The sequence below is a fragment of the Pan troglodytes genome, chromosome 7 (genome assembly GCF_028858775.2).
Source record: "Pan troglodytes isolate AG18354 chromosome 7, NHGRI_mPanTro3-v2.0_pri, whole genome shotgun sequence".
Taxonomy (NCBI): domain Eukaryota; kingdom Metazoa; phylum Chordata; class Mammalia; order Primates; family Hominidae; genus Pan; species Pan troglodytes.
The window spans coordinates 18,592,591-18,614,968 of record NC_072405.2 but is presented as its reverse complement, the minus strand read 5'-3'; the positions used below and the strand labels follow the sequence as shown (position 1 = coordinate 18,614,968).

The 22,378-nt window shown below is 53.7% G+C and overlaps 2 protein-coding genes across 2 annotated transcripts; both read right to left on the bottom strand.

The window, feature by feature from the left end:
- Positions 1-876: 876 nt before the first annotated feature.
- Positions 877-3,941, bottom strand: LOC134810714 (protein FAM90A15-like). The gene is made up of 4 exons (XM_063816760.1): positions 3,763-3,941; positions 3,069-3,268; positions 2,504-2,612; positions 877-1,839 (listed from the first exon to the last, which is right to left on the bottom strand). Exons 1-4 carry the CDS (start codon positions 3,883-3,885, stop codon positions 877-879), a joined length of 1,395 nt encoding a protein of 464 aa, XP_063672830.1. The 5' UTR covers positions 3,886-3,941.
- Positions 3,942-8,542: 4,601 nt separating this feature from the next.
- On the bottom strand, positions 8,543-11,551 carry LOC134810713 (protein FAM90A15-like). Its single transcript, XM_063816758.1, has 4 exons — positions 11,429-11,551; positions 10,735-10,934; positions 10,170-10,278; positions 8,543-9,505 (listed from the first exon to the last, which is right to left on the bottom strand). The coding sequence occupies exons 1-4, from the start codon at positions 11,549-11,551 to the stop codon at positions 8,543-8,545; spliced, it is 1,395 nt and encodes a 464-aa protein (XP_063672828.1).
- Between the last annotated feature and the right edge of the window lie 10,827 nt (positions 11,552-22,378).

The window sequence follows — 22,378 nt, the reverse complement described above, 5'->3', positions numbered from 1 at the left end:
TGTTGTTGTTGACCTTCTCCTTATTATCACCCTGCTCTCCTACTACATTCCTTTTTGCTGAAATAATGAAAATCATAATCAATAAAAACTGAGGGAACTCAGAGGCCGGTGCCAGTGCAGGTCCTTGGTGTGCTGAGTGCCGGTCCCCTGGACCCACTGTTGTCTCCCTATACTTTGTCTCTGTGTCTTATTTCTTCTCTCCGTCTCTCATCCCACCCGACTAGAAACACCCACAGGTGTGGAGGGGCAGGCCACCCCTTCACTCGGAAAATCAGTTAAACACAAACACGGAATGAGAGTCAAAAGACAATATGTCATCTTTTTGAGAATTTTATTCACTTCAAAACCAATTAAACACACACATGTACAAAGGCATTCCACAGCCCAGTTTTCGAGGCTGAGGAAAGACCCCGAGAGCGCTCTGCACAGCACGCTTCCCAGCGTCCGAAACACTGCTCTCAGGGCGGGGCACAGCGGAAGGGCTGCACCTCTCAGGGTTCCCTAACTTTTCCCTTATTCAGTCATCTAGAGAGCAAATACACAGTAATTCCCCAGTTTCCTATTGACGTCCCAGCGGAAGTCTGACTCCTGCGCGTCACGCAGTTTCTGAGGCAACGAATCTCTGGCACGGAAGCTTTTCCTGGCGCGTTTCCGGAGAACCACGCGAACTACAACGTCCCTCACCAGAATTCAATGAGGCAGAGTCCCTGCATCTGCTCCCTGCCTGGCCTGGGCTCCCACATCCACAGAAGCGCCACAGCCGGGGAGCTTCGGAGTCACCGCACAGAGTCTGCTCTCTGCTCTGCACTCCTCAGTCCCACAGTCCCCTCCAAGTCACGGGAGCTGGAGGCCAAGGAGCCCCTGCCACCTGCAGTCTCACTCCAGGTCAGAATCGCTGTCCTCTGAGGAGGAGGAAACCTGAAGGTCCTCATAGAGGACGCTCGGTGGGACACGAACACGGGGACCCTCAGACTTCTCTGATACATGACGGCTCTGAGCGAGGAAGGCTCCCGGCTTCTCAGGAGAGTGAAATGAGGGGGCCGCCAGGAGGCTGGAGCTCCAGCGTCCGTTTTCCAGTCTCCGGAAGAGCACTGTGAGAGGCTGGGCCCCATCATGGCTGGCCGCTGGGTGATGGGACATGGTGCAGGCCTGGGCAGTAGGCAGGCAAGGTCTGCTGTGCGGAGGCTGCCGGTCGACGCTGGGCACCTGGGCGGGTGTCCTCCTGCCCATCTGGGGCGACGTACTTGGTCCAAGTTCGGTTGCGGCTGGCGGAGGTTGGAGATTCTCCGGGGCCCCCAGCTCACCTCCCTGGATGGCGCTTTCGGGGATCTGGAAGGGACCCAGTCTCGGTTTCTTGGGGAAGTTCAGGCAAGCCTGAATCCGAGCCTGGGCAGGTCTCTTGGCTCCTGGCCCGAAGCTGAGATTGGAGCCTAGGCCCAAGCTGTGTGTGGCGGCTGGCGGGCAGGGCTGTGAGGTCACCGCAGGACGTTTGTCCTGTGCCTGGGGTCTGATGGCCTGGAGCAGGCCGTGGGTTTTGGAGGCAACCTGGGGAACTTCTCGGCAGCCACCCTCAGGGCTGCTGTGTGTCGGCTTCACCACGAGGAGAGGCTCGGGGCCCTGCTGCCTGACTGCAGGCTGAGGGATGTCGGCCGCAGCCCCTGTCTGTCTTTCCTTTGGTCCAAGACTTGAGGAGGAGCTCAGACTGGCTTTTCTGAGGGGAGACGGCGAAGCCAAGACGGAGCCCCTGTCAGACGTTTCGGTAGCTGAGCGATCAGCGAGGACAGGGCCCAGGCGCGGCCTCTTACTGGTTGTGTGGACCGGCATTGGCCCGCTTGCAACCTGAAAGAGAGGAAACAACACAGGTTAGAAGTTCCTCCGCATGGAGCCAACGTGAAAATCAAGCACATCCAAAGACAAGGTGCACACGCCATGAAATTCTTAGTACAGTATCGACAGGCGGTCCTTGGAAGTAGGGACAGACCCTCCACTTGAGTGCTGATCAGGACAAGACACATGAAAGATGCGCTCTCGAGCTATGTGTAGCTGATCTAAGCACACCATTGTTCAAAAGATCGCGTCTTGGGCATTAACTGGATCAAAGCGCCTCCACTCAGCCTTCCATGAAGTGGAACGGACTGAGGCCCTTCCGAAGGCAGGTTGGTGGCTCAAGGGTACTCAGGACGTCTTCTCTGAACACATGCATGTTCCTGGGTTTAGCCTTCTCCACGTTTGGGGCCTCTGAGGGACTAATTTCCTCATGCCGCTAGGAACATGTTGTTGGCAGGCTTGCCATAATTGGACAGAAAGAAAGCAACAGGAAATACGGCATCTTCAGATGCCTTCGCCTGGAATCAAATTGACCTGGAAGGATCGTGGAGTCCCTGACCCCAAGAAGGCAAGAAAGAGGGGTTCCCCGATTTCCTCCCGCAGACGGGAAGCTGAAAGGAAATCAACCAGGGTGACCTAGAGGAGAAAAGGACCAGGGGCCCGGGGTGACACTCACCCTCAGATAATCAGAAGATTCCGTGGATCCTTTTCGATTCGGCAGCGGCTTCTCTGGAGGTTTCCCAGAAAATATGTGGAGGAGAGCCTTCCTCTGCGGGTCTTGTTGCCTGCAGAACAGAAAAAGGTTTTCTGTTCTCCTGGTTTTCCCCAGGAGACAGGGAGAACCCTGTGTGGGGCCCAGCCCCGTTCCGTGTTTTGTGATACAGAAATGGACATCTGGTGCCCTTTCCGCCTCTGCACCTTCCCTCACGTGCCAACCTTCCCGTCCCCCAGGTGGCCCTCTAGGCTTCCCAACTAAGGACTGTGATTTGGATTCCATCGCCTTTCCCCCTGTCGTGGGGAACCTGCACGAAGCGCCCCCGCCTCTCCCCGTCCCTGAATCTCCCAGAGCCAAAGGAGCTCCTGGGTGTGGAACCCCGGAGGACACGGAGCTCCGGCCTATTTCTCTGCAGCGTTCCTTCCCTGGCCCGGAGACGGAAAGGCACACGGTGTGCAGGTGCAGAGACACCATGTCCTTAGGAGGCAGTACCCTAAGAGTGGTGAAAACCCCTCCCACTGCTCACCTTGGTCTCTCTTCCTTCTCTCCCTTATCCTTGTTCAAGGGCCCCGGGTTGGCTTCAACCTGGGGCTTCCATGGTTTCAGGTTTTCCTTCCCTTCCTTTTTCCCCAAGGTCGCTGGAACCAGGGCTGCCTTCCAGCACTTCATGGGGCACCTGGTACTTCTGGCCGTGTGGCCAAAGGCCCCGCAGTTTTTGCACTTGAGCTGTGGGTGGAAAGGAAGTGATGTCGGTGAGTGAGCTGAAGCCACAGGCAGCGATCCCACGTCCACATTGGGACGGATTGTGAATTCAGAGCTGAATAAGGATTCCAAAGAGGGGACACCGGCATGGGGGCCGTTAAGTGCTGGGAGAGTTCGGATACGATGTTCCCTCCCAAAGCCCACGTGACGGAGGAACTCTGAAAGGAAGGACTCAAGGTTCCAAGGGGCACGACGGTGAACCCGAAGTCAACAACACAGCCAAACGTGGCTACACAGGACTCTAAGTAGAAAGGGAGGTTGCCCCCAAGAGTCTCTCAAGGGACCTATCGGGCCGGGGAGAAGGTCCCAAGCCACGCCCACCTTGGATGGGAAAAGCAACCTGGGTGGTGGTGACAGAGCTCTTTGGAATCCAACCCAGTCTCTGAGGACCGTGTGACACCCCCTCCCCCCGTCCCCACCCCCACCCCGATACCCAAGAGATCCAGGGCTAGACTTACCCTGGGATCTTCTTCATCGGGCGGGGGAGCCCTTGGCCCAACTGGGGCCCTCCGCTGCTTCTGGAGGGTCTGGGCTCTCACCAGCCTCTTGGCCCAAGATTTGGGGTCCCGACGTGCCATCATCTTCGTCGCCTGGGGGTTTTGTGACCGCCTTTTTCAGGGGTTGACTGTTGGGTCACCTGAAACACACACAAACACACACATGTCGATGGTTAAGCACATTGGATATTCACACACCCACAGGAAGCCACCTGCTAACTCCCTGCCGGTGTGGTCATGAGGAGACCTCACCACCAGTCGGTCAAATCTGTAGAACACAATGTGCTGTGTGCATCCTCGGATACTGTGTGTTCCTCTGCCATGACTACCTAGTCCAAGAGTAAACCGCACCTGCCACAGGGCCCGTGGCCTAGGTATGGGGAGTTGAGCTTTCAACCCCAAACAAGCAACTGATTCTGGAGACTGGACTTAGGTCTCTCACGATTCACTCCGGTAGAAGACACGGTGATTCTATCTCCCTTGACGGACAGAATGATCGAAGACACAGGGCATGGCTTGCGCCACCCTTTGGCAGGTCTGTTTGAAGTCAGGGATAAGGGATGCTTCCTGTGACAACTTGAATCGCTACTCTGGCCATTTCATTAGGCAACTTCCAAACACAAATTCATAGAGAGAAGTTACCTTCCTCTCTACCACACTAGCAGGTGATGGTCTTTCCTGTTCTACCTTTTGGCTTTAGCTCCAGCCCCTCTTTACTTATTTATTTTTTCTGGTATTTTACGCATACCACACGAATTCATCTGAACAAACGGGGAACAAGTGCCACATCGTATCGACGTCTTACACGGCTGAAGGGCAAACCACCCTTTTTTCCAAAGTCCTTTTTCCATTTACCCACCAATTCAGCATGCTGCAGTACATTTCTTTTCGCATTCCCATCTTGGTCTTATCCCACATGTGGAGACGGATATGTTTTCTCGTTTTCTGTTGCAAGAATTACTAGTAACGAGAACACATCCTTCCCCACCAGCAAGCCCCAGTGTGATCGGTTTCTTTCGGCCTCCTGTGTCTCTTCCCCCCACCCCCACACCCCTCAGGGATTGCGTGAAAAAAACAATAGTTCAGTGAAACTAACCTGAAATTACACGTCTACTTGCTTTCCCCGGCTGGCGCTGAGATGGGCAGGTGCTGGAGCAGCCCCGCTGGAAGCGATGCAGCATCCAGGACGACGGAGGAAGGGGCGGAGAGGGACCTCTGCTTTCCAGGCTGCCTTTTATACTGCCTCTGGTCACCTGACATGGAACGTACCCTAACCTAATCAGTTACCTGTACCTTAATTGCAATTAACTTAATCCAATTACGTGACCTGGAAAGGTCTATCTGCACAGCCCACTCTAACATCATGTCCACTGCTGACAGACATTCTAAAACCTACGTGTACAGCTGCAAGCTTTGAAGAATAGATGCTCCCCGTCAGACATGTAACACTGGTGCCTGTACCCCTGTCTTCTTTTCCATCTTTTTGTTTTGTTTTGTTTTGTTTTGTTTTGTTTTGTTTTAAAAAAATGTGGTAAAATAGACACCTTTTAATTGGACCACATTTAGTCTATCTCGACGTGGGCCTCAGTGTCATCAAGGAGATTCTCCTTGACGTGCAGTCACGGCCATGATCCATCTTCAGAGCTTCTCTTTCTTCCCCAAGGTAAGTCTGTCAGCAGAGAACCCTGACCGCACCCTCATGTGTTTTCTCCTCCAGGAGGCGCTTGGAAACCACCGTGAATTGAACCGCACTGGGAAACACAGATGAGGAAAGTCAACAACGCTTTGTCCTTCAGTGCCTGGCTCCTTTTTCAGCTCGTCTTGCGACTCCAGGCATTATGCCTGAAAAGTGTCCCGGACGCCTGTGAGGCTCTAATTCCCTGGGTCCCATTGCCATGTCTCTGGATTTGCGAAGATCCACCGCACCTTCTGTGGAACTCCCGTGTCGGTGAACTTTTGTGCCACGGCCCCTAATTCTGCCCATGGTCATCTGCAGCTGCACGACTTAGGGTCCATGTTCCTTGGACGGGAAGAGACAGGCAGGAGTCGGAATGATGAACCAGCACACTGGGGCATTTTCTCACGTAGCCCAAGTGACCCCATGGTGTTCTTGAGCTTTGGAACCAGTCGCGTCCCCTTTGACACTGCACCCGGCTCCCAGTCTCTCAATCGTGTTGGCCCTCCGGCGATCTCCCGTTGGATGAATTGCTCCTGCTGAAACTCGAGTCCCCTTTGATTTGCGCTTCATTAATTATTCATGATTCAGGTGGGAAGGCCTGCTGACGACCCCCTGTGGCCGTTCTCTGAGCTTTCCTGTCACATCGTTTCCTTCCACGCTCTTTGGTTCCTTATGGTCCTGCTCCTTCTGCTGTCAGAGGAGCAGAGAGTTGATCTTATTGATTCTGGATACGGATACTTTCTAGGTGATCTGGATAATCCAGATAACGACCCTCAACAGCGGCGGAAAGGGAGCAGCCATTTGGTGTGTCTCAGAAAATCCCGCTCAGTTCCGAGGCCCCCTAGATGTGGAATCCTGCTCAGAGTTGTTCCCAGGTCAGAGAATGGAGAGAGCCTGTGCATGATGGGATCTCCCTGCCTAGATCTTTCAGTGAGTCTCTACCTCAGCTACTCTTAGGATCAGGGGGAGAACCACGGTGTCAGACATCCGGAAAGAAGACGGGATGAATGTTTTACCTCTGAAGTACATCCCAAATGTGGGAGTTGACTTCAGCTTTGCTGGGGTCTATTTGGCCAGTGAAACTCTGCCTGGTTCATTCGCACATCCGGAAGCCACTTCACGGGGGGCCGTCGCAACTGGAACCACACACTTGGCATCGGCGGTTGAGCCAAATGGGGACTCGTGGTGCAAGCAACGCTCCCCACGTGTTAGCGTGGGTGAGATTCGGTTGGCGGAATTTTACTAGGTGCGTGTTAGTAGAGTGGGGCTGAGGTTTTCTTGCTCCTGTGGTTGTATACGAAGTCAAAGGTCCTGCCCAGCCCTGCGGTCCCCTCAGTCAACTCTGTTTCGGAGACATAACGATTTGGATTGCCAACAAGTCAAGAAATGTTCAAGCCCTTGGATGTAGGGTAAAGAAAGGGAGATCAGACTGTCACTGTGTCTATGTAGAAGGGGAAGACATAAGAGACTCCATTTTGAAAAAGACCTGTACTTTAAACAATTGCTTTGCTGAGATGTTGATCATTTGTAGCTTTGCCGCGGCCCCTTTGACCCAACTTGGAGCTCACAAAAACCTGTGTTGTATAACATCGAGGCTTAAGGGGTCTAGGGCTGTGCAGGGCGTGCCTTGTTAACCAAATGTTTACGAGCAGTATACTTGGTAAAAGTCATTGCCATTCTCTAGTCTCAATAAACCAGGGGCACAACGCACCGTGGAAAGCCACAGGGACCTCTGCCCTTGAAAACAGGGTATTGTCCAAGGTTTCTCCCCATGTGACAGTCTGAAATATGGCCTCGTGGGATGGGAAAGACCTGACTGTCCCCCAGCCTGACACCGGTAATGGGCCTGTGCTGAGGTGGATTAGTCAAAGAGGAAAGCCTCTTGCAGTTGAGATGCAGGAAGGCCACTGTCTCCTGCTTGCCCCTGGGAACTGAATGTCTCGGTGTAAAGCCCGATCGTACATTTGTTCAACTCTGAGCTCGGAGAAAAGCTGCCCTGTGGCGGGAGGCGAGACGTGTTGGCAGTAATGCTGCCTTGTTATTCTTTACTCCGCTGAGATGTTTGGGTGGAGAGAAACATAAATCTGGCCTACGTGCATGTCCAGGCATAGTACGTTCCCCTGAACTTAGTCATGATATAGATTCTTTGGCTCACGTGTGTGTTTTTTTTTGTTTGTTTGTTTTTGTTGTTGTTGTTGACCTTCTCCTTATTATCACCCTGCTCTCCTACTACATTCCTTTTTGCTGAAATAATGAAAATCATAATCAATAAAAACTGAGGGAACTCAGAGGCCGGTGCCGGTGCAGGTCCTTGGTGTGCTGAGTGCCGGTCCCCTGGACCCACTGTTGTCTCCCTATACTTTGTCTCTGTGTCTTATTTCTTCTCTCCGTCTCTCATCCCACCCGACTAGAAACACCCACAGGTGTGGAGGGGCAGGCCACCCCTTCACTCGGAAAATCAGTTAAACACAAACACGGAATGAGAGTCAAAAGACAATATGTCATCTTTTTGAGAATTTTATTCACTTCAAAACCAATTAAACACACACATGTACAAAGGCATTCCACAGCCCAGTTTTCGAGGCTGAGGAAAGACCCCGAGAGCGCTCTGCACAGCACGCTTCCCAGCGTCCGAAACACTGCTCTCAGGGCGGGGCACAGCGGAAGGGCTGCACCTCTCAGGGTTCCCTAACTTTTCCCTTATTCAGTCATCTAGAGAGCAAATACACAGTAATTCCCCAGTTTCCTATTGACGTCCCAGCGGAAGTCTGACTCCTGCGCGTCACGCAGTTTCTGAGGCAACGAATCTCTGGCACGGAAGCTTTTCCTGGCGCGTTTCCGGAGAACCACGCGAACTACAACGTCCCTCACCAGAATTCAATGAGGCAGAGTCCCTGCATCTGCTCCCTGCCTGGCCTGGGCTCCCACATCCACAGAAGCGCCACAGCCGGGGAGCTTCGGAGTCACCGCACAGAGTCTGCTCTCTGCTCTGCACTCCTCAGTCCCACAGTCCCCTCCAAGTCACGGGAGCTGGAGGCCAAGGAGCCCCTGCCACCTGCAGTCTCACTCCAGGTCAGAATCGCTGTCCTCTGAGGAGGAGGAAACCTGAAGGTCCTCATAGAGGACGCTCGGTGGGACACGAACACGGGGACCCTCAGACTTCTCTGATACATGACGGCTCTGAGCGAGGAAGGCTCCCGGCTTCTCAGGAGAGTGAAATGAGGGGGCCGCCAGGAGGCTGGAGCTCCAGCGTCCGTTTTCCAGTCTCCGGAAGAGCACTGTGAGAGGCTGGGCCCCATCATGGCTGGCCGCTGGGTGATGGGACATGGTGCAGGCCTGGGCAGTAGGCAGGCAAGGTCTGCTGTGCGGAGGCTGCCGGTCGACGCTGGGCACCTGGGCGGGTGTCCTCCTGCCCATCTGGGGCGACGTACTTGGTCCAAGTTCGGTTGCGGCTGGCGGAGGTTGGAGATTCTCCGGGGCCCCCAGCTCACCTCCCTGGATGGCGCTTTCGGGGATCTGGAAGGGACCCAGTCTCGGTTTCTTGGGGAAGTTCAGGCAAGCCTGAATCCGAGCCTGGGCAGGTCTCTTGGCTCCTGGCCCGAAGCTGAGATTGGAGCCTAGGCCCAAGCTGTGTGTGGCGGCTGGCGGGCAGGGCTGTGAGGTCACCGCAGGACGTTTGTCCTGTGCCTGGGGTCTGATGGCCTGGAGCAGGCCGTGGGTTTTGGAGGCAACCTGGGGAACTTCTCGGCAGCCACCCTCAGGGCTGCTGTGTGTCGGCTTCACCACGAGGAGAGGCTCGGGGCCCTGCTGCCTGACTGCAGGCTGAGGGATGTCGGCCGCAGCCCCTGTCTGTCTTTCCTTTGGTCCAAGACTTGAGGAGGAGCTCAGACTGGCTTTTCTGAGGGGAGACGGCGAAGCCAAGACGGAGCCCCTGTCAGACGTTTCGGTAGCTGAGCGATCAGCGAGGACAGGGCCCAGGCGCGGCCTCTTACTGGTTGTGTGGACCGGCATTGGCCCGCTTGCAACCTGAAAGAGAGGAAACAACACAGGTTAGAAGTTCCTCCGCATGGAGCCAACGTGAAAATCAAGCACATCCAAAGACAAGGTGCACACGCCATGAAATTCTTAGTACAGTATCGACAGGCGGTCCTTGGAAGTAGGGACAGACCCTCCACTTGAGTGCTGATCAGGACAAGACACATGAAAGATGCGCTCTCGAGCTATGTGTAGCTGATCTAAGCACACCATTGTTCAAAAGATCGCGTCTTGGGCATTAACTGGATCAAAGCGCCTCCACTCAGCCTTCCATGAAGTGGAACGGACTGAGGCCCTTCCGAAGGCAGGTTGGTGGCTCAAGGGTACTCAGGACGTCTTCTCTGAACACATGCATGTTCCTGGGTTTAGCCTTCTCCACGTTTGGGGCCTCTGAGGGACTAATTTCCTCATGCCGCTAGGAACATGTTGTTGGCAGGCTTGCCATAATTGGACAGAAAGAAAGCAACAGGAAATACGGCATCTTCAGATGCCTTCGCCTGGAATCAAATTGACCTGGAAGGATCGTGGAGTCCCTGACCCCAAGAAGGCAAGAAAGAGGGGTTCCCCGATTTCCTCCCGCAGACGGGAAGCTGAAAGGAAATCAACCAGGGTGACCTAGAGGAGAAAAGGACCAGGGGCCCGGGGTGACACTCACCCTCAGATAATCAGAAGATTCCGTGGATCCTTTTCGATTCGGCAGCGGCTTCTCTGGAGGTTTCCCAGAAAATATGTGGAGGAGAGCCTTCCTCTGCGGGTCTTGTTGCCTGCAGAACAGAAAAAGGTTTTCTGTTCTCCTGGTTTTCCCCAGGAGACAGGGAGAACCCTGTGTGGGGCCCAGCCCCGTTCCGTGTTTTGTGATACAGAAATGGACATCTGGTGCCCTTTCCGCCTCTGCACCTTCCCTCACGTGCCAACCTTCCCGTCCCCCAGGTGGCCCTCTAGGCTTCCCAACTAAGGACTGTGATTTGGATTCCATCGCCTTTCCCCCTGTCGTGGGGAACCTGCACGAAGCGCCCCCGCCTCTCCCCGTCCCTGAATCTCCCAGAGCCAAAGGAGCTCCTGGGTGTGGAACCCCGGAGGACACGGAGCTCCGGCCTATTTCTCTGCAGCGTTCCTTCCCTGGCCCGGAGACGGAAAGGCACACGGTGTGCAGGTGCAGAGACACCATGTCCTTAGGAGGCAGTACCCTAAGAGTGGTGAAAACCCCTCCCACTGCTCACCTTGGTCTCTCTTCCTTCTCTCCCTTATCCTTGTTCAAGGGCCCCGGGTTGGCTTCAACCTGGGGCTTCCATGGTTTCAGGTTTTCCTTCCCTTCCTTTTTCCCCAAGGTCGCTGGAACCAGGGCTGCCTTCCAGCACTTCATGGGGCACCTGGTACTTCTGGCCGTGTGGCCAAAGGCCCCGCAGTTTTTGCACTTGAGCTGTGGGTGGAAAGGAAGTGATGTCGGTGAGTGAGCTGAAGCCACAGGCAGCGATCCCACGTCCACATTGGGACGGATTGTGAATTCAGAGCTGAATAAGGATTCCAAAGAGGGGACACCGGCATGGGGGCCGTTAAGTGCTGGGAGAGTTCGGATACGATGTTCCCTCCCAAAGCCCACGTGACGGAGGAACTCTGAAAGGAAGGACTCAAGGTTCCAAGGGGCACGACGGTGAACCCGAAGTCAACAACACAGCCAAACGTGGCTACACAGGACTCTAAGTAGAAAGGGAGGTTGCCCCCAAGAGTCTCTCAAGGGACCTATCGGGCCGGGGAGAAGGTCCCAAGCCACGCCCACCTTGGATGGGAAAAGCAACCTGGGTGGTGGTGACAGAGCTCTTTGGAATCCAACCCAGTCTCTGAGGACCGTGTGACATCCCCTCCCCCCGTCCCCACCCCCACCCCGATACCCAAGAGATCCAGGGCTAGACTTACCCTGGGATCTTCTTCATCGGGCGGGGGAGCCCTTGGCCCAACTGGGGCCCTCCGCTGCTTCTGGAGGGTCTGGGCTCTCACCAGTCTCTTGGCCCAAGATTTGGGGTCCCGACGTGCCATCATCTTCGTCGCCTGGGGGTTTTGTGACCGCCTTTTTCAGGGGTTGACTGTTGGGTCACCTGAAACACACACAAACACACACATGTCGATGGTTAAGCACATTGGATATTCACACACCCACAGGAAGCCACCTGCTAACTCCCTGCCAGTGTGGTCATGAGGAGACCTCACCACCAGTCGGTCAAATCTGTAGAACACAATGTGCTGTGTGCATCCTCGGATACTGTGTGTTCCTCTGCCATGACTACCTAGTCCAAGAGTAAACCGCACCTGCCACAGGGCCCGTGGCCTAGGTATGGGGAGTTGAGCTTTCAACCCCAAACAAGCAACTGATTCTGGAGACTGGACTTAGGTCTCTCACGATTCACTCCGGTAGAAGACACGGTGATTCTATCTCCCTTGACGGACAGAATGATCGAAGACACAGGGCATGGCTTGCGCCACCCTTTGGCAGGTCTGTTTGAAGTCAGGGATAAGGGATGCTTCCTGTGACAACTTGAATCGCTACTCTGGCCATTTCATTAGGCAACTTCCAAACACAAATTCATAGAGAGAAGTTACCTTCCTCTCTACCACACTAGCAGGTGATGGTCTTTCCTGTTCTACCTTTTGGCTTTAGCTCCAGCCCCTCTTTACTTATTTATTTTTTCTGGTATTTTACGCATACCACACGAATTCATCTGAACAAACGGGGAACAAGTGCCACATCGTATCGACGTCTTACACGGCTGAAGGGCAAACCACCCTTTTTTCCAAAGTCCTTTTTCCATTTACCCACCAATTCAGCATGCTGCAGTACATTTCTTTTCGCATTCCCATCTTGGTCTTATCCCACATGTGGAGACGGATATGTTTTCTCGTTTTCTGTTGCAAGAATTACTAGTAACGAGAACACATCCTTCCCCACCAGCAAGCCCCAGTGTGATCGGTTTCTTTCGGCCTCCTGTGTCTCTTCCCCCCACCCCCACACCCCTCAGGGATTGCGTGAAAAAAACAATAGTTCAGTGAAACTAACCTGAAATTACACGTCTACTTGCTTTCCCCGGCTGGCGCTGAGATGGGCAGGTGCTGGAGCAGCCCCGCTGGAAGCGATGCAGCATCCAGGACGACGGAGGAAGGGGCGGAGAGGGACCTCTGCTTTCCAGGCTGCCTTTTATACTGCCTCTGGTCACCTGACATGGAACGTACCCTAACCTAATCAGTTACCTGTACCTTAATTGCAATTAACTTAATCCAATTACGTGACCTGGAAAGGTCTATCTGCACAGCCCACTCTAAGATCATGTCCACTGCTGACAGACATTCTAAAACCTACGTGTACAGCTGCAAGCTTTGAAGAATAGATGCTCCCCGTCAGACATGTAACACTGGTGCCTGTACCCCTGTCTTCTTTTCCATCTTTTTGTTTTGTTTTGTTTTGTTTTGTTTTGTTTTGTTTTAAAAAAATGTGGTAAAATAGACACCTTTTAATTGGACCACATTTAGTCTATCTCGACGTGGGCCTCAGTGTCATCAAGGAGATTCTCCTTGACGTGCAGTCACGGCCATGATCCATCTTCAGAGCTTCTCTTTCTTCCCCAAGGTAAGTCTGTCAGCAGAGAACCCTGACCGCACCCTCATGTGTTTTCTCCTCCAGGAGGCGCTTGGAAACCACCGTGAATTGGACCGCACTGGGAAACACAGATGAGGAAAGTCAACAACGCTTTGTCCTTCAGTGCCTGGCTCCTTTTTCAGCTCGTCTTGCGACTCCAGGCATTATGCCTGAAAAGTGTCCCGGACGCCTGTGAGGCTCTAATTCCCTGGGTCCCATTGCCATGTCTCTGGATTTGCGAAGATCCACCGCACCTTCTGTGGAACTCCCGTGTCGGTGAACTTTTGTGCCACGGCCCCTAATTCTGCCCATGGTCATCTGCAGCTGCACGACTTAGGGTCCATGTTCCTTGGACGGGAAGAGACAGGCAGGAGTCGGAATGATGAACCAGCACACTGGGGCATTTTCTCACGTAGCCCAAGTGACCCCATGGTGTTCTTGAGCTTTGGAACCAGTCGCGTCCCCTTTGACACTGCACCCGGCTCCCAGTCTCTCAATCGTGTTGGCCCTCCGGCGATCTCCCGTTGGATGAATTGCTCCTGCTGAAACTCGAGTCCCCTTTGATTTGCGCTTCATTAATTATTCATGATTCAGGTGGGAAGGCCTGCTGACGACCCCCTGTGGCCGTTCTCTGAGCTTTCCTGTCACATCGTTTCCTTCCACGCTCTTTGGTTCCTTATGGTCCTGCTCCTTCTGCTGTCAGAGGAGCAGAGAGTTGATCTTATTGATTCTGGATACGGATACTTTCTAGGTGATCTGGATAATCCAGATAACGACCCTCAACAGCGGCGGAAAGGGAGCAGCCATTTGGTGTGTCTCAGAAAATCCCGCTCAGTTCCGAGGCCCCCTAGATGTGGAATCCTGCTCAGAGTTGTTCCCAGGTCAGAGAATGGAGAGAGCCTGTGCATGATGGGATCTCCCTGCCTAGATCTTTCAGTGAGTCTCTACCTCAGCTACTCTTAGGATCAGGGGGAGAACCACGGTGTCAGACATCCGGAAAGAAGACGGGATGAATGTTTTACCTCTGAAGTACATCCCAAATGTGGGAGTTGACTTCAGCTTTGCTGGGGTCTATTTGGCCAGTGAAACTCTGCCTGGTTCATTCGCACATCCGGAAGCCACTTCACGGGGGGCCGTCGCAACTGGAACCACACACTTGGCATCGGCGGTTGAGCCAAATGGGGACTCGTGGTGCAAGCAACGCTCCCCACGTGTTAGCGTGGGTGAGATTCGGTTGGCGGAATTTTACTAGGTGCGTGTTAGTAGAGTGGGGCTGAGGTTTTCTTGCTCCTGTGGTTGTATACGAAGTCAAAGGTCCTGCCCAGCCCTGCGGTCCCCTCAGTCAACTCTGTTTCGGAGACATAACGATTTGGATTGCCAACAAGTCAAGAAATGTTCAAGCCCTTGGATGTAGGGTAAAGAAAGGGAGATCAGACTGTCACTGTGTCTATGTAGAAGGGGAAGACATAAGAGACTCCATTTTGAAAAAGACCTGTACTTTAAACAATTGCTTTGCTGAGATGTTGATCATTTGTAGCTTTGCCGCGGCCCCTTTGACCCAACTTGGAGCTCACAAAAACCTGTGTTGTATAACATCGAGGCTTAAGGGATCTAGGGCTGTGCAGGGCGTGCCTTGTTAACCAAATGTTTACGAGCAGTATACTTGGTAAAAGTCATTGCCATTCTCTAGTCTCAATAAACCAGGGGCACAATGCACCGTGGAAAGCCACAGGGACCTCTGCCCTTGAAAGCAGGGTATTGTCCAAGGTTTCTCCCCATGTGACAGTCTGAAATATGGCCTCGTGGGATGGGAAAGACCTGACTGTCCCCCAGCCTGACACCCGTAATGGGTCTGTGCTGAGGTGGATTAGTCAAAGAGGAAAGCCTCTTGCAGTTGAGATGCAGGAAGGCCACTGTCTCCTGCTTGCCCCTGGGAACTGAATGTCTCGGTGTAAAGCCCGATCGTACATTTGTTCAACTCTGAGCTCGGAGAAAAGCTGCCCTGTGGCGGGAGGCGAGACGTGTTGGCAGTAATGCTGCCTTGTTATTCTTTACTCCGCTGAGATGTTTGGGTGGAGAGAAACATAAATCTGGCCTACGTGCATGTCCAGGCATAGTACGTTCCCCTGAACTTAGTCATGATATAGATTCTTTGGCTCACGTGTGTGTTTTTTTTTGTTTGTTTGTTTTTGTTGTTGTTGTTGACCTTCTCCTTATTATCACCCTGCTCTCCTACTACATTCCTTTTTGCTGAAATAATGAAAATCATAATCAATAAAAACTGAGGGAACTCAGAGGCCGGTGCCGGTGCAGGTCCTTGGTGTGCTGAGTGCCGGTCCCCTGGACCCACTGTTGTCTCCCTATACTTTGTCTCTGTGTCTTATTTCTTCTCTCCGTCTCTCATCCCACCCGACTAGAAACACCCACAGGTGTGGAGGGGCAGGCCACCCCTTCACTCGGAAAATCAGTTAAACACAAACACGGAATGAGAGTCAAAAGACAATATGTCATCTTTTTGAGAATTTTATTCACTTCAAAACCAATTAAACACACACATGTACAAAGGCATTCCACAGCCCAGTTTTCGAGGCTGAGGAAAGACCCCGAGAGCGCTCTGCACAGCACGCTTCCCAGCGTCCGAAACACTGCTCTCAGGGCGGGGCACAGCGGAAGGGCTGCACCTCTCAGGGTTCCCTAACTTTTCCCTTATTCAGTCATCTAGAGAGCAAATACACAGTAATTCCCCAGTTTCCTATTGACGTCCCAGCGGAAGTCTGACTCCTGCGCGTCACGCAGTTTCTGAGGCAACGAATCTCTGGCACGGAAGCTTTTCCTGGCGCGTTTCCGGAGAACCACGCGAACTACAACGTCCCTCACCAGAATTCAATGAGGCAGAGTCCCTGCATCTGCTCCCTGCCTGGCCTGGGCTCCCACATCCACAGAAGCGCCACAGCCGGGGAGCTTCGGAGTCACCGCACAGAGTCTGCTCTCTGCTCTGCACTCCTCAGTCCCACAGTCCCCTCCAAGTCACGGGAGCTGGAGGCCAAGGAGCCCCTGCCACCTGCAGTCTCACTCCAGGTCAGAATCGCTGTCCTCTGAGGAGGAGGAAACCTGAAGGTCCTCATAGAGGACGCTCGGTGGGACACGAACACGGGGACCCTCAGACTTCTCTGACACATGAGGGCTCTGAGCGAGGAAGGCTCCCGGCTTCTCAGGAGAGTGAAATGAGGGGGCCGCCAGGAGGCTGGAGCTCCAGCGTCCGTTTTCCAGTCTCCGGAAGAGCACTGTGAGAGGCTGGGCCCCATCATGGCTGGCCGCTGGGTGATGGGACGTGGTGCAGGCCTGGGCAGTAGGCAGGCAAGGTCTGCTGTGCGGAGGCTGCCGGTCGACGCTGGGCACCTGGGCGGGTGTCCTCCTGCCCATCTGGGGCGACGTACTTGGTCCAAGTTCGGTTGCGGCTGGCGGAGGTTGGAGATTCTCCGGGGCCCCCAGCTCACCTCCCTGGATGGCGCTTTCGGGGATCTGGAAGGGACCCAGTCTCGGTTTCTTGGGGAAGTTCAGGCAAGCCTGAATCCGAGCCTGGGCAGGTCTCTTGGCTCCTGGCCCGAAGCTGAGATTGGAGCCTAGGCCCAAGCTGTGTGTGGCGGCTGGCGGGCAGGGCTGTGAGGTCACCGCAGGACGTTTGTCCTGTGCCTGGGGTCTGATGGCCTGGAGCAGGCCGTGGGTTTTGGAGGCAGCCTGGGGAACTTCTCGGCAGCCACCCTCAGGGCTGCTGTGTGTCGGCTTCACCACAAGGAGAGGCTCGGGGCCCTGCTGCCTGACTGCAGGCTGAGGGATGTCGGCCGCAGCCCCTGTCTGTCTTTCCTTTGGTCCAAGACTTGAGGAGGAGCTCAGACTGGCTTTTCTGAGGGGAGACGGCGAAGCCAAGACGGAGCCCCTGTCAGACGTTTCGGTAGCTGAGCGATCAGCGAGGACAGGGCCCAGGCGCGGCCTCTTACTGGTTGTGTGGACCGGCATTGGCCCGCTTGCAACCTGAAAGAGAGGAAACAACACAGGTTAGAAGTTCCTCCGCATGGAGCCAACGTGAAAATCAAGCACATCCAAAGACAAGGTGCACACGCCATGAAATTCTTAGTACAGTATCGACAGGCGGTCCTTGGAAGTAGGGACAGACCCTCCACCTGAGTGCTGATCAGGACAAGACACATGAAAGATGCGCTCTCGAGCTATGTGTAGCTGATCTAAGCACACCATTGTTCAAAAGATCGCGTCTTGGGCATTAACTGGATCAAAGCGCCTCCACTCAGCCTTCCATGAAGTGGAACGGACTGAGGCCCTTCCGAAGGCAGGTTGGTGGCTCAAGGGTACTCAGGACGTCTTCTCTGAACACATGCATGTTCCTGGGTTTAGCCTTCTCCACGTTTGGGGCCTCTGAGGGACTAATTTCCTCATGCCGCTAGGAACATGTTGTTGGCAGGCTTGCCATAATTGGACAGAAAGAAAGCAACAGGAAATACGGCATCTTCAGATGCCTTCGCCTGGAATCAAATTGACCTGGAAGGACCGTGGAGTCCCTGACCCCAAGAAGGCAAGAAAGAGGGGTTCCCCGATTTCCTCCCGCAGACGGGAAGCTGAAAGGAAATCAACCAGGGTGACCTAGAGGAGAAAAGGACCAGGGGCCCGGGGTGACACTCACCCTCAGATAATCAGAAGATTCCGTGGATCCTTTTCGATTCGGCAGCGGCTTCTCTGGAGGTTTCCCAGAAAATATGTGGAGGAGAGCCTTCCTCTGCGGGTCTTGTTGCCTGCAGAACAGAAAAAGGTTTTCTGTTCTCCTGGTTTTCCCCAGGAGACAGGGAGAACCCTGTGTGGGGCCCAGCCCCGTTCCGTGTTTTGTGATACAGAAATGGACATCTGGTGCCCTTTCCGCCTCTGCACCTTCCCTCACGTGCCAACCTTCCCGTCCCCCAGGTGGCCCTCTAGGCTTCCCAACTAAGGACTGTGATTTGGATTCCATCGCTTTTCCCCCTGTCGTGGGGAACCTGCACGAAGCGCCCCCGCCTCTCCCCGTCCCTGAATCTCCCAGAGCCAAAGGAGCTCCTGGGTGTGGAACCCCGGAGGACACGGAGCTCCGGCCTATTTCTCTGCAGCGTTCCTTCCCTGGCCCGGAGACGGAAAGGCACACGGTGTGCAGGTGCAGAGACACCATGTCCTTAGGAGGCAGTACCCTAAGAGTGGTGAAAACCCCTCCCACTGCTCACCTTGGTCTCTCTTCCTTCTCTCCCTTATCCTTGTTCAAGGGCCCCGGGTTGGCTTCAACCTGGGGCTTCCATGGTTTCAGGTTTTCCTTCCCTTCCTTTTTCCCCAAGGTCGCTGGAACCAGGGCTGCCTTCCAGCACTTCATGGGGCACCTGGTACTTCTGGCCGTGTGGCCAAAGGCCCCGCAGTTTTTGCACTTGAGCTGTGGGTGGAAAGGAAGTGATGTCGGTGAGTGAGCTGAAGCCACAGGCAGCGATCCCACGTCCACATTGGGACGGATTGTGAATTCAGAGCTGAATAAGGATTCCAAAGAGGGGACACCGGCATGGGGGCCGTTAAGTGCTGGGAGAGTTCGGATACGATGTTCCCTCCCAAAGCCCACGTGACGGAGGAACTCTGAAAGGAAGGACTCAAGGTTCCAAGGGGCACGACGGTGAACCCGAAGTCAACAACACAGCCAAACGTGGCTACACAGGACTCTAAGTAGAAAGGGAGGTTGCCCCCAAGAGTCTCTCAAGGGACCTATCGGGCCGGGGAGAAGGTCCCAAGCCACGCCCACCTTGGATGGGAAAAGCAACCTGGGTGGTGGTGACAGAGCTCTTTGGAATCCAACCCAGTCTCTGAGGACCGTGTGACACCCCCTCCCCCCGTCCCCACCCCCACCCCGATACCCAAGAGATCCAGGGCTAGACTTACCCTGGGATCTTCTTCATCGGGCGGGGGAGCCCTTGGCCCAACTGGGGCCCTCCGCTGCTTCTGGAGGGTCTGGGCTCTCACCAGCCTCTTGGCCCAAGATTTGGGGTCCCGACGTGCCATCATCTTCGTCGCCTGGGGGTTTTGTGACCGCCTTTTTCAGGGGTTGACTGTTGGGTCACCTGAAACACACACAAACACACACATGTCGATGGTTAAGCACATTGGATATTCACACACCCACAGGAAGCCACCTGCTAACTCCCTGCCGGTGTGGTCATGAGGAGACCTCACCACCAGTCGGTCAAATCTGTAGAACACAATGTGCTGTGTGCATCCTCGGATACTGTGTGTTCCTCTGCCATGACTACCTAGTCCAAGAGTAAACCGCACCTGCCACAGGGCCCGTGGCCTAGGTATGGGGAGTTGAGCTTTCAACCCCAAACAAGCAACTGATTCTGGAGACTGGACTTAGGTCTCTCACGATTCACTCCGGTAGAAGACGCGGTGATTCTATCTCCCTTGACGGACAGAATGATCGAAGACACAGGGCATGGCTTGCGCCACCCTTTGGCAGGTCTGTTTGAAGTCAGGGATAAGGGATGCTTCCTGTGACAACTTGACTCGCTACTCTGGCCATTTCATTAGGCAACTTCCAAACACAAATTCATAGAGAGAAGTTACCTTCCTCTCTACCACACTAGCAGGTGATGGTCTTTCCTGTTCTACCTTTTGGCTTTAGCTCCAGCCCCTCTTTACTTATTTATTTTTTCTGGTATTTTACGCATACCACACGAATTCATCTGAACAAACGGGGAACAAGTGCCACATCGTATCGACGTCTTACACGGCTGAAGGGCAAACCACCCTTTTTTCCAAAGTCCTTTTTCCATTTACCCACCAATTCAGCATGCTGCAGTACATTTCTTTTCGCATTCCCATCTTGGTCTTATCCCACATGTGGAGACGGATATGTTTTCTCGTTTTCTGTTGCAAGAATTACTAGTAACGAGAACACATCCTTCCCCACCAGCAAGCCCCAGTGTGATCGGTTTCTTTCGGCCTCCTGTGTCTCTTCCCCCCACCCCCACACCCCTCAGGGATTGCGTGAAAAAAACAATAGTTCAGTGAAACTAACCTGAAATTACACGTCTACTTGCTTTCCCCGGCTGGCGCTGAGATGGGCAGGTGCTGGAGCAGCCCCGCTGGAAGCGATGCAGCATCCAGGACGACGGAGGAAGGGGCGGAGAGGGACCTCTGCTTTCCAGGCTGCCTTTTATACTGCCTCTGGTCACCTGACATGGAACGTACCCTAACCTAATCAGTTACCTGTACCTTAATTGCAATTAACTTAATCCAATTACGTGACCTGGAAAGGTCTATCTGCACAGCCCACTCTAACATCATGTCCACTGCTGACAGACATTCTAAAACCTACGTGTACAGCTGCAAGCTTTGAAGAATAGATGCTCCCCGTCAGACATGTAACACTGGTGCCTGTACCCCTGTCTTCTTTTCCATCTTTTTGTTTTGTTTTGTTTTGTTTTGTTTTGTTTTAAAAAAAATGTGGTAAAATAGACACCTTTTAATTGGACCACATTTAGTCTATCTCGACGTGGGCCTCAGTGTCATCAAGGAGATTCTCCTTGACGTGCAGTCACGGCCATGATCCATCTTCAGAGCTTCTCTTTCTTCCCCAAGGTAAGTCTGTCAGCAGAGAACCCTGACCGCACCCTCATGTGTTTTCTCCTCCAGGAGGCGCTTGGAAACCACCGTGAATTGGACCGCACTGGGAAACACAGATGAGGAAAGTCAACAACGCTTTGTCCTTCAGTGCCTGGCTCCTTTTTCAGCTCGTCTTGCGACTCCAGGCATTATGCCTGAAAAGTGTCCCGGACGCCTGTGAGGCTCTAATTCCCTGGGTCCCATTGCCATGTCTCTGGATTTGCGAAGATCCACCGCACCTTCTGTGGAACTCCCGTGTCGGTGAACTTTTGTGCCACGGCCCCTAATTCTGCCCATGGTCATCTGCAGCTGCACGACTTAGGGTCCATGTTCCTTGGACGGGAAGAGACAGGCAGGAGTCGGAATGATGAACCAGCACACTGGGGCATTTTCTCACGTAGCCCAAGTGACCCCATGGTGTTCTTGAGCTTTGGAACCAGTCGCGTCCCCTTTGACACTGCACCCGGCTCCCAGTCTCTCAATCGTGTTGGCCCTCCGGCGATCTCCCGTTGGATGAATTGCTCCTGCTGAAACTCGAGTCCCCTTTGATTTGCGCTTCATTAATTATTCATGATTCAGGTGGGAAGGCCTGCTGACGACCCCCTGTGGCCGTTCTCTGAGCTTTCCTGTCACATCGTTTCCTTCCACGCTCTTTGGTTCCTTATGGTCCTGCTCCTTCTGCTGTCAGAGGAGCAGAGAGTTGATCTTATTGATTCTGGATACGGATACTTTCTAGGTGATCTGGATAATCCAGATAACGACCCTCAACAGCGGCGGAAAGGGAGCAGCCATTTGGTGTGTCTCAGAAAATCCCGCTCAGTTCCGAGGCCCCCTAGATGTGGAATCCTGCTCAGAGTTGTTCCCAGGTCAGAGAATGGAGAGAGCCTGTGCATGATGGGATCTCCCTGCCTAGATCTTTCAGTGAGTCTCTACCTCAGCTACTCTTAGGATCAGGGGGAGAACCACGGTGTCAGACATCCGGAAAGAAGACGGGATGAATGTTTTACCTCTGAAGTACATCCCAAATGTGGGAGTTGACTTCAGCTTTGCTGGGGTCTATTTGGCCAGTGAAACTCTGCCTGGTTCATTCGCACATCCGGAAGCCACTTCACGGGGGGCCGTCGCAACTGGAACCACACACTTGGCATCGGCGGTTGAGCCAAATGGGGACTCGTGGTGCAAGCAACGCTCCCCACGTGTTAGCGTGGGTGAGATTCGGTTGGCGGAATTTTACTAGGTGCGTGTTAGTAGAGTGGGGCTGAGGTTTTCTTGCTCCTGTGGTTGTATACGAAGTCAAAGGTCCTGCCCAGCCCTGCGGTCCCCTCAGTCAACTCTGTTTCGGAGACATAACGATTTGGATTGCCAACAAGTCAAGAAATGTTCAAGCCCTTGGATGTAGGGTAAAGAAAGGGAGATCAGACTGTCACTGTGTCTATGTAGAAGGGGAAGACATAAGAGACTCCATTTTGAAAAAGACCTGTACTTTAAACAATTGCTTTGCTGAGATGTTGATCATTTGTAGCTTTGCCGCGGCCCCTTTGACCCAACTTGGAGCTCACAAA

Coding starts and splice junctions, on each gene's coding strand:
- LOC134810714 (XM_063816760.1), bottom strand. CDS start 3,885: ATGATGGCACGTCGGGACCCCAAATCTTGGGCCAAGAGGCTGGTGAGA. Junction 3,269..3,762: donor CCGATGAAGAAGATCCCAGG/GTAAGTCTAGCC, acceptor TTCCACCCACAG/CTCAAGTGCAAAAACTGCGG. Junction 1,840..2,503: donor AATCTTCTGATTATCTGAGG/GTGAGTGTCACC, acceptor CCTCTCTTTCAG/GTTGCAAGCGGGCCAATGCC.
- LOC134810713 (XM_063816758.1), bottom strand. CDS start 11,551: ATGATGGCACGTCGGGACCCCAAATCTTGGGCCAAGAGACTGGTGAGA. Junction 10,935..11,428: donor CCGATGAAGAAGATCCCAGG/GTAAGTCTAGCC, acceptor TTCCACCCACAG/CTCAAGTGCAAAAACTGCGG. Junction 9,506..10,169: donor AATCTTCTGATTATCTGAGG/GTGAGTGTCACC, acceptor CCTCTCTTTCAG/GTTGCAAGCGGGCCAATGCC.